This window comes from Myotis lucifugus, unplaced genomic scaffold (genome assembly GCF_000147115.1).
Source record: "Myotis lucifugus unplaced genomic scaffold, Myoluc2.0 scaffold_744, whole genome shotgun sequence".
In the NCBI taxonomy this organism is placed as follows: Eukaryota; Metazoa; Chordata; class Mammalia; order Chiroptera; family Vespertilionidae; genus Myotis; species Myotis lucifugus.
In genome coordinates, this window is record NW_005871792.1 from 338,060 (window position 1) to 349,365 (window position 11,306).

Genomic DNA, 11,306 nt, shown 5'->3' on the forward strand with positions numbered 1-11,306 from the left:
AAGAGCTAATATGCTAATTAGACCGAACAGCAGAACCACTGTCTGGATGAGGCCAGGGCTGAGAGGGCCGAGTCCCTTGCACGAATTTCGTGCATCAGGCCTCTAGTATATAGAAAATAGAATATGTAATTGAGAAGTAGAAACTGGTAGTTACAAAACAGTCACAGGAATGTAAAGTACAGCACAGGGAATAGTCACTAATATTGTGATAACCATGTATGGTGCCAGGTGGGGATTGGAAATACAATCCCCAAGTACACGATCAACTACCCACTACGCTGCACACCTGGCCCCAACACGGAAGACTGTTAAGACAGTAACAAAGACGAAGAGCCACATGTTACCAGTAGTATCAACTCATGAGCAGCACCGGATTTCATTAATCAATTAAAATCGTTAAGAATGGGATATAGATGCTGTTAGGTAGGGATCTATATAACAGCCGCGTGGGGCCCTCGGCTCTGACGCGGCCGCGTGCCTCGCTCACTGCCCCATCCTGCCCCTCCCCGCAGGCCGACAGCGTCTGGATGGAGATTCCGGATGACGACGACCTACCCACGGCCGGGGACCTGGAGGACTGGATTGAGGACGTGCTTTCTGGAAAGATAAACACCGAGGAAGACGACAAGGAAGATGATGATGACGATGATGATGACGACGATGGCGACAGTGATAATTCTGATGAGGAGGAGAATGATGACAGTGACGATGATGACGACTAGCTCCGGCTCCACCTGGTTTTGATGGAAACGGAATCCCGGCTCCCCCCTTCCACACGGCCAGCACCAGGTGGCAGCCAGCAGCCCCGGCCACGCCCAGCCACTCCTCTCCCTCTCCCAGCATCTCTTCCCACCCCTTCCCATCAGGAGCTGTACCATTCAGCACATGCACGTGCCTTTCTAAATCCAGTCGCCCTGCTCGGCAAGGACAGGGGGGAACCGTTCCCCTGTGGATGGTCCTGACCGTCACGGGAAAGCTCTGCTCTCTGTCCGCCATCCGTGGCCATGGCAGCGCTGGACTCTGGGTGGTCCAGGGAGAGCCCTCCCCTGACACTGATACTCAAGTTTACTTGTGTCCTCTGACTCCGACAGGGACAGAATGGACAGCTTGCTAACTCGCCAACACGCAGTGGCCGTATCATCATCAGAGCCCGGGGAAGACACACAATTAATCCTGCGGCCCGTGCCTGGCACATCGGTGAGACCCTCGTAGGGGAGGCTCAGCCTTGGAGACAGGCTTATGAGGCAGCTTCTCTTGGCTCTATGAAGCTTATTCTTCAAGTGAAGGTCAGACCATGATGAGCGCAGATCGAGCCTTTGGATGGCCATCGAGAGGCCTTGTTCAAGCGCATGTGGATGGATGTCACCATCACTTCCAGTATGTGCGGCACTAGGAGGGAGGTTAACGTGCTCTCTGAACTTCCCTTGCAATGGTTCTCAACCTGTGGGTCGCCATCCCTTTGGCAGTCAAACGACCCTTTCACAGGGGTCGCCTAAGACCATCCTGCATATCAGATATTTACATGACGATTCATAACAGTAGCAACATTGCAGTTATGAAGTAGCAACGAAAATAATTTTATGGTTGGGTCACAACATGAGGAACTGTATTTAAAGGGCCAGAAGGTTGAGAACCACTGCCTTAGGGACAAGTCTCACATAGGGGAGGGGGAGACGCTGAGAGAATGAAAGGATTTTATTTTTTCTGATGGGTCAGGTGGCTTCCTAGCCTGAGCTCGGGTCTGGACACCCCCTCCCATTTGGAGAAAGGGTTGGTTTATCCAGAGGTCAGTTAACCCTGCTTTCATCAGCACTCCCACAGTTGACCAGGACAGTAAACAGAGTTCATAGCGATGCCCCGAGGCACTAAAATAAACATGCCCAAGTGCCTTCAGAACTCTCTAAAAGTTATATCGTGCTCGGTAGTTTTAGCGTTAAGTTTGAATAATAATGTTCTAATTTATTTTCTCAATCTTTTGACATGTGTAAGACACTGCAAATTCTTCAAAAATAGGGCAATCCTTTTATGGAATACTAGCTAACTAACTGTCATTAAAGTCATATCTTGAAAATATTAAAACTGTCTCTTCTCTTTTTTTTTTTTGGAGAATTTTTATGAGTTCATTTGAGCCAAACTGATGGCCAATGCCGAGGAACAAGACCCAAAAGCTCCCTAATATTAAGACTATCTTGGAAATCCTCTCTCTCCCTCTCTCTCCCTCTCTCTTTTCAGTTTTCCTTCCTGGCCTTCCTTCCTCTGCCCACCCTTTAAATACTAGTGTTTCCCGTATCTCAACTCTTTCTGACATGTTTCTAGGGTAGGATCATCCATGCCCATCAGCCACCACCTATGTGCTAATGACTTCCATGTCTGGGTGGCTAACCTTGACTTAGACCCATTTATTCAACTGCTCTTGGACATCTTGGTTTGGATGTTGTACAAACGCTTCAAACAACGTACCAAAACCCAAGGCCATTACCTTCTCTCCTAGGGTTCCCCTCCTCCTCTTAGTGGAGCCCCAGTTTGGATGAGTGATGTCACCATCTATCCAGTTGCCTAGGTCAGTGGTCGGCAAACTGCGGTCCCTTGAGTGTGGCTCTTCCACAAAATCCCACGTGCGGGTGCGCACGTACAGTGCGATTGAAACTTCGTGGCCACACTCAAGGGGCCAAAGAGCCGCATGTGGCTCGCGAGCTGCAGTTTGCCGACCACTGGCCTAGGTGACCTGGCCCCTTCCCTTCTACGTCCATGGCATTTTGTATGTACCCCGATTCGCGGCACTTACTTATTTATTAATATATATTTTTTAATTGATTTAAGAGAGGAGGGGAGAGAGAGATAGAAACATCAATGATGAGAGAGAATCATGGATTGGCTGCCTCCTGCACACCCCCTACTGGGGATCTAGCCCGCAACCCAGGAATCGAACTGTGACCTCCTGGCTCAGAGGTTGATGCTCAACCACTGAAGTCATGCCAGCCATGCTCACCACACTTATTTAAACTGCAACGCGTATTTCATATTTGCCCTTTCAGTAAATTGTGGGCAAGGAATTTATCTTTGCATCCCCAGCACCAAGTAGATAGTCCGTTATTGAATTGATGAGCGAATAACTGATTCATCAGAATACCCGTAACACCCCAGGACTGCTGGGTAACAATGCGTAATCCCCAGGACTGCTGGGTAAAACACTGCATGCAGGGCCTCCGTCCTCTTATTCCTCCCCACCCACACACACACACACAACTCGAGGCAGGCGCATCCCAGGCTGGGCTACGCTGCCAACCAGCCAGGCCCAGGCTTACCTCCAGTAACCTCTCGGGGAGGTACGTTTTCACAGCCATCTTTGAAGCTAATCTTTCAAACAGCCAAGGAATGTGGTCTGTCATAAAAGTGGTCTGTTCCCCAGCCCGGGGAGATCCCCTTGTTCACCCTGGGAGACGGTGAGCAATGCGCAGGCAGTTTAAATCCCGCCCTGAGCTCCTGTGTCAGAGGCTCTGGGGGTCACTGTCTGGAAGCAGCTGCTTGGTCACTGGTCTGAAACGTTTGGAGCTGATATTTACGGAATGTTTGGCCTGGAGCCCGATGCCATTGCTTTAACGTGCATTATCTCACTTCATCTTCACAAGGCTCTCAGGAGATGGGTCTGGTTATTCTCCCCATTTTACAGATGAGGAATCTGAGAGGGACACGGGGGGCTCGTGTCATTTTCCTGGGGTCACACAAACACTTTAAAAGAGTGTCACTATAATCCCATGTTTACACTTAAATCAAGGATTTAAACGAAATTCCTACAATTAAGGAATCAAAGGATCCCATTTCTTTTTCTCAGAAAGTGTCCGAAGATGGACTCAAGTGCATGTCCCACAATCCTTTTCACTGATTACACCAAGAGACCCCTTCTCCATTCATTTAAGAGGCAATGATCCATTTAAACAGTATGGGGGATGTCAGATCATTAGAATGTCAAGGTCATCCTATTAGGAAAAAAATAATTCACTTGTGTTATCAGGAATGCACAATCATTTTCATGAGCAAGAAGCTGGAACAGGAAAAATGTTCAAAGCACCTCGTGTCATTTCCACAAATGCATCATCATTTTGTCTGGAATATGAATTCTCAGAACCACAGTAATAAGATCAGATATAGATACAGACAACATACCCAGAAGTCCAACATAGCTTTGCTTGTCTGATGTCAACATCAGCCCGTGTAATGAGAAGATGCCTGCGTGACACTTTGACACCAACAGGGAATTACTGAGTTCCCCTTCAAGCAGAGACACTGCTGTTCCCACGCCCCTGCCTCTGGCCTGCCTCTGGCACTGGCTCTGCCTGATGCCATCCTGATGCCCGTCACTCCACGTCCATCACCTGGTAGCTTCTCACTGAGACTCTCAAAACTCTGCAACATTCTATGGCTGCACCATGGGGAATGGATGGAAAAGAAAGGAATCTCTGGTTTATGTCCGCACACAGCTTTCATCTTTTCTCCAGTAGCGTTTGCTCATGAGGATATAAATGGTGCACATCTTGGCTGACGGCCCAGAGAAACAGCTTATCAATGATCTATACCATGAACATGTTCACACCAATTGCTTTCTCTCACTCCTGTCCATGCAACAGATAAGAATGTGTGAGCTGTCGGCGCTCCGCACAGGTAAAGAGATAGCTGAGTGAAAATCCATTTGTCAAATAATCAAGCTCCCTTTAAATAGAGCTAGCTAAAATAAATCACCAATTTAAACTGAAATACCAAGCCACTCACAAAAACAATCCAATATTCACCACCACCACCACCGCTACCCCAAATCCAGCGTATGACACTTTTCTCACTCTTGACTCAAAGATCTTTTTTCCATTTATGGGTTTACTCAGAAAGAGGCCTGTTTCATCTCCAGGTTTTAGAGCCTGAGATTTCCAGTAGTCTATTCATTTAGAATATTCTCTTGGCCATAAAATGATTGCAACCACAACCAGGTGTGTGTGTGTGTGTGTGTGTGTGTGTGTTTTAAATGCAATGGCGATTCTACTTTCCCATTCAATCTACCCTAATTGACTTAGTTTTCACAGAAACTTGACAGGTTATCTCTAATAAGGTATCTAAATCATGCAAGAGTGAAAATGCCCCCTAAAACTCTTTAGATGAGAAAGAGAAACAAAATTCCACTTAGGATTTCTGCTTATTTTCCAAGTTTTACAGAATAAAAAATGTAACATGTAACATGAGTTCACTGGGACAGGAGATTCAAAATGACCGGATGCCAGGCACACCCTGCCCCTCAGAGACACTGGCACCGTTACTGATGCCACAGGGAGAGGAGGTCACAGCATAACCTGTGAATGCAGGCACGCGTGCTCCCGCAGACGGCTGCTGGCCGTCCATTCATTCATTCACGTGTTCGGAATGTCTCCGAGAACCCGCCGCCCTGAGGGCGCAGGCAGTCACACCAGACTCGCCATACACACGCGATGCTCAGGAGTGCAGGCTGGTCAGCAAAACTGGCCCTCCTGGCTACAAAGTGCAGCATCAGCTAATCCGGGAGAACACGAAAGACCCTGGCCACATCCTTGCACAAACGGTTAAGGCTCCGTCAGAGACAGTCTGTCACTCAACTTTTTGGGTTGATGCTGGATTCTGAATCTAGAAATGCAGTTCCTTCAACACAAAAGTGATCGTCAAAGAAACTTCTCTGAATGAGACCTGGCCCCGGCCCGTCTGGCCTGGCATCCCAGTTGAGACATGGTCATCCACCAGGCTGGCTACGTGCACCCCACAGTGAGCCGCACCCACCCGGCTGGACACGCCACACATGTGTACTCATAAGCGATGGCTTGGAAATCCAATTGGGTCATAATTTAGGGGTCCAGAAGGGATTGCTAGTTAATGAAAGCCTACATTATAAAGACAAGGAATTATTAACAAAGTTTGGATTTTCTTGTTTATTTTATCCAAATAGTACTTCCGTGCCACAAGAAATACCAAAGACATTCAGGTTAAAAGCCCAGGGGGTGGTCACGTTTGTCCCGAGGCTTCAGGTAAGCTTGTTTTTATCTCACTGAGACAAGAAGAAAACACCGATGTGTTGGAGCCGAGATGTATACATTGCAGACTCAGCGCCAATGGGAAGTGACCCTTCGGGTGTTAGGAATCTGTTGTTGTGCTGGGGACACTCCTGACAGAGATTAATTTTACAGGTCAAACAAAACAAGCGGGGTTATCTAAGGAGAGGCGGGACAAGGCCCGGTAAAGGGACGCACAGTCCTGACATCCATTGTACTCAGTAGTTTTAGATTTCTTATCTGCCCTTTGACACCTGTCCCCGTTCCTGATGAGCACAATGCCGAGGGTGTGAGCACTGTCCCCGCTTCCCTGTCCTTTACTGAACGCAAACAGCAGGAGAGAAGAGGGTAGTTTAGGCACAACGGAGCCCAGACTTAAAGCCACGGGAACAGGGAAAACAGGGCTGCACAGCTCCTGGCCAGGCCTGGGGGTGGTCCCTCTCCCCCCAGCCAGCGACAGGATGTTGACACAGCACAGGGACCAGCACCGGTCTTGCCCCAGGGCGACACGGGCAGCACTGGTTTTTCTGGGGGCGGGAGGATTCTCAAGTTCTTTTCATTGAAAATCCAATGACATCTGCTTCCGGCGGGGCCACATCTCTGGGCAAACCCAAAGCGAAGGAGCAAAAGCAGTTCCACCTCCGACAAACCCAGGTTCTGGTTCAAGGTGAAGTGTCCGCAGGCCCCTCCTCTGCATCCGAAACGCCAGCTCAGTGAGATCAGACCTCAAGGTACAGTGACCGAGGGATGGAACCACACACTGGATGCGAACTTCCTCTCACTACCCGAGACCGTGGCAGGTGTCCCCCTCTCCGACACCCTTTTTCTCACCTGCACCACTGAGGGAGCCCACCTTGAGAGGCTGTGAGGATAACAAGGCCCCGGCCTACGTGCCTGGTGAATACGTCAGGACCTTCTCTTCCTTCTTTGACCGTATTGTCTTGTCCAAGACGTGGTCTAGTCTAAAGGTTCCGAGCATCCTCTGGGTTAAAGCTCAGTGAGTATGGTTCTCGCTGTGGGTCTGATAGCTCCACTCACTAGCACTGAATCCCGGGCATGGGCTGTCTGTGCTCTGGGCTCAAGAACAACTCACATTTACGTGGGATGGAACAGACCGCAAGGTTACAGGGTAGTACGTTCACAGCAGGGATTTATTTTTTGTAACAAGATGCAGGAAGCATCAATGCTACCCAGAAACACAGCATCACATTACAATCGCAGGGTTGCTGCGGCAGGACTGTTTAAATATCGTGCCAACGTTCTGTGCTACCCTCAGGGTTCCAGCTCATTTTTGGGATGACGCTCAATTTTTAAGCTGTATTGGGAAACATACAGTAAGGCTTCCAGGGTCATGGAGGTGGAAGGGTAATTGACACAGAACTTGACCTTCCTCTCTGCTGTCAGGTCAGACAGGCCTGAACAAGGTCCCGTGGACTGGCCTGCAGGTGGGCGGGCCCTGCAGGAGACAGCTCAGTGCCAACGTCGCTCACTCCTGGGAGGAGCCGGTGTGACCGAGGGAAAGGGGCACAGGAGGGAGGGCGGGGTCCCTGGCTATGCAGCACCCTCCCAACCATGGGTGCAATTAGGAAATCTCTCGAACACACGGCCTGTGTAGAAACACATGCACCTCACACACTCATCCATAGAAACACACAAACAAGTTACCTACGAAGAGACATACCATCTGCCACAGACAACACAGATGTGCAGGTGCCTAACATGCAAACATGCCATCTACGTGCTAACACACACGCTGAGAAAGGCTCATGTGCATGGAAACACCCAGCCACACAGGATGCGCGTCGCTGCTGAGAGAGCCTGACACAGCAGGGCCCAGGGGGAAGAGCCAACCGCAGGCCTGATTTGCTGGTCTCACTGAGTGGCTGGGACACTCTCTCCCAGGGGCAGGCATGGGGAGGGGCAGGGTGATCGCGTTCTGCCAACCCAAAAGGCACATGGCTCCCCACTGAGCCATATCCACATCTAAACACGTGTACTCAGAGGGGAAGCTGAGATGCAAGACAGAGAGTACTCGACGGGCACCTCATCCCTCTCCTACACACAGCAGCACAGCCACGTTCTCCTGATGGAAAAGGAGGTCCAAGCTCGGGCAACAAGCCACACACGACACACACAGGCACGTGCACACACATACACAGGCACATACATACACATAACACACAGGCACACACACATACACACAACACACACGTGTGCACACACCCACAGGGGCCATCTACCTCTTACCACCCGCTGTATGGGACCTGTCCTGTCCGTAGATTTGAAGAGAGAGGGAGAAAGGGAGATGGTAATGGCTGGGCAGCTCGCTGGCCAAGCACTTTCTCGAGGGCTTGCTTGATGAACCTGAGCGAAAACATTCTGTGCTTCGACTTAACTGCTAATGCAAAGGATGGATGAACGACCACACCTTACCATCCCTTCCACCTCCGAGCACGCAGACTTCAACATTCAGGTCACGGGCGATTAAAAATGGCCATTACCTTCAAAAGGACACACTTCAGGACAAAAGTTATCTACTGGCTGAGACACCGCCAGGGAGACAGCGGTCTCGGGCGGGCGCTCATTACCTCCTGCGCTTTAGCAATTAACGTCCACAATGTAAAACCTTCAGTTGAAAGTTATAGAAAAATCTATAAACAGTTAAGGCAAATGAAATCTGTCTCCTCTAACGTGGATGTATCTATAGGCGACCAGCCCCAGGGCACAGAACACCCCCTTTTAAGAAGAACAGCCGATTGGTTCCAGGAACTGAAATAAAGACTCGCTGTGTTCCAGGGCGGGGTGCGGCTCTTCAGCGTGTTAACGCCATGGACACTGTCCCCGCTATTAAGGGTTTGAATGTGCAAAGTCTGTGTCCAGAGACCCTGCATTTTATTTTGGTATTCTTTCAAAAAAGGGTTCGTACAAAGTCAGTGTAAAAAAAAATCAGTATTCAACTTAAAACAGAAACAGTAATTTCAGAAGGTCTGACAAGGCTGAGGGAGAGAGAAACAGGTAGAGAGGAAATATATTAACCTTTCTTCACCTGCGGGGGTGCAGGCGCCGAAGCAGCCAATCCGACATGACCCCTCCGGGGCTGGCAACTGCAGACCGGGCTGGAAGCCTGGGCCCTGGGGACGCTGGCGAGCAGCGAACCACATGCAGGGACATGGAGGGCGTGTCCACCGCTGTGCCCCCGACGCAGCCGCCTCGGACGTTGTAACCTTCACGCAGCCAAAGTCATAGACATTCACCATCTCCCGAAACATATTCCTGAGAAAGACATCACCCTAAGGAATGTCCGGCTTGAAGGGACCTACAGGCAAACACTAAGAGGGCGGAAGCACCATGGTTACGGGGGGGTGTTCCAGCAGCGGAACCGTGCGGTGACACAGTGCACCTCGGCCCCACGCCAGGCCGACTGGCTTCCCTTCCTTCTTTCCCAACACGTCTTCCTTTCGACCTGAAGGCTGTTCGTTCAAGAACACTGTTTCCTTTTTCAGGTACAGATATCCAAAGCCGACGCTGATTTAAAGAACGACACACGAATCCTGTGCCGCCTGTGGACGCATAACCAGGGCGGGGGGTGTGGGAACACACTGAAGCGAGCGGACGGGGCCCTACGTGCCCGGGAAAGCACGAGGGAGCACTTGGTAAAGGTGTGCCGTGGATACAGGAGGCAGAGGGAGGCAGGAGAACCCGGTGTGGCTCCCCCTGAACCCCTGCACAGGCCTCTGCCGGGAAGGCTCCCCGCCCCCAGCCCAGGCCCCGGGAAAGCCCCTGGAACCAGCTGCATTTAAGAAGCTGATCACGGACCCTAAGACTGGCCCCCCCACTCCCCTTTCCCTATGCTCTGCGGCCCATCCTCCCTCCCTCCCTCTCTCTCTCTCTCCCTCTCTCTCTCTCTCTCTCTGGTGCCCTCAGGAATGAAACCAGAGACCTCTTGGTGCATAGGATGATGCTCAACCAACTGAGCCACCCTAGCCAGGGCACCTTTCCTTCTCTCTTGACCAAACTCTACAAGCCAGGTCAACACCAGGGGCCGACCAGCCCTTCCCGGGAGTGAGCGGCAGAGGGCAGGAGTGGGGTGCACAGTGACGGTGGTCAGAAATCAGGGGCTGTCAGCTGTCAGCGCGGTGGCTGGTCTCCCCTGGCAGGCACTCCCGGGACGTTAGAGGCTCCACGCTGAAGCTGCCAGTCCGCCACAGTGTCAGTCCTCCCTGGTGGGTGGGGAGCCGGGGAGGGGTTCTAAGGGACATTCCAGCTGGCTTGCCCTCCTGGCAATCCACGCAAACAATCTGTGGGAGCACCTGAGGCACACGGGCAGGGCCAGGTCCCTGGCAGCTCTGAAGGTTGGGCTTCCCGGGCCGGACCTGCCAGCCGGGGTGGGTGGTGTGTGTGTGTGTGTGTGCATGTGTGTGTGTCTGTCTGTCTGTCTGCTGGGGGAGGGGGGAGGGGAGGGAACGGACGGGTGAAGACAGGTGCCCATCACAGAGTGAGCAGAGGCTACCTGCTCTGGCCGGTAGGGAAACAGGATCAGAAACAGAGCGGCCTGGTTTTCTCTTTGGGAAAAGAAAGATCCAATCGAATCATTAGTGCACATTTTCTGTTGTGATCTCTCTCGGTGGAACCTAAGGCAACAAGGAACAGCCCCTGGCTGCGGGGGGAGTGGAACTGGACCTTTACACACACACACACACACGTCTGGCTTCCGGAACCAGGATAAAGACGCGTCCCCTGGGAGCTGTGGAGGGTGTGGCGCCGGAGACGGCGGGGACGAAGCTGTAAGGCGAGGCTCCCGGAGCCGCCCGCTCCGCTTTGGTTACAGCTGCCACAGGAACGCCGGGGGACGGCCTCTGGAGAAGTCCCATCCGCCAGTCAGGTGTCCCCCGCACGGATTTCCAGGGCGACACCTCGTCTTCCTTCCAAATAAAGTGCAGGTCAGGCCGCTGGTCCAGCGCCCGCCAGGCTCGGCAATGAACGTCACACACGCCAGGTGGCCCTCCGTGCACGCGGGTCTCCCTCCCTGTTCTTTTCTTGGAATAAAGCCGCAAACGCAGGACTTTCACACCGACGTCTCCGACTGCAGGCGGAGGACAAACTTGTGCGACTTGGGGTCTACGAACTCCTCCGAGAGCGCGATGAAGGGGATCTTCTTCACAGTGACCACGAGGCCGAAGTCCAGGCACTTCAGGACGAAGACGAGTCCGTCCCGCAGCCCGTTCGTCACGGCCTCGTCGCTGA

The 11,306-nt window shown here is 51.7% G+C and overlaps 2 protein-coding genes across 2 annotated transcripts in view; one reads left to right on the top strand and one right to left on the bottom strand.

The window, feature by feature from the left end:
- Positions 1 to 2,079, top strand: part of LOC102420101 (calsequestrin-2) — a 44,141-nt gene extending 42,062 nt beyond the window's left edge. The window contains exon 11 of the mRNA XM_006105988.3: positions 513 to 2,079. Coding sequence (XP_006106050.1) covers positions 513 to 722 — 210 coding nt within the window. The 3' untranslated portion in view covers positions 723 to 2,079. The remainder of the gene's footprint in view (positions 1 to 512) is intronic.
- Positions 2,080 to 7,195: 5,116 nt separating this feature from the next.
- Positions 7,196 to 11,306, bottom strand: part of LOC102421042 (vang-like protein 1) — a gene marked incomplete at its 5' end in the record, with an annotated part of 21,743 nt that continues 17,632 nt past the window's right edge. The window contains one exon of the mRNA XM_006105991.3: positions 7,196 to 11,302. Within this exon, the coding sequence (XP_006106053.2) occupies positions 11,128 to 11,302 (175 nt within the window). The remainder of the gene's footprint in view (positions 11,303 to 11,306) is intronic.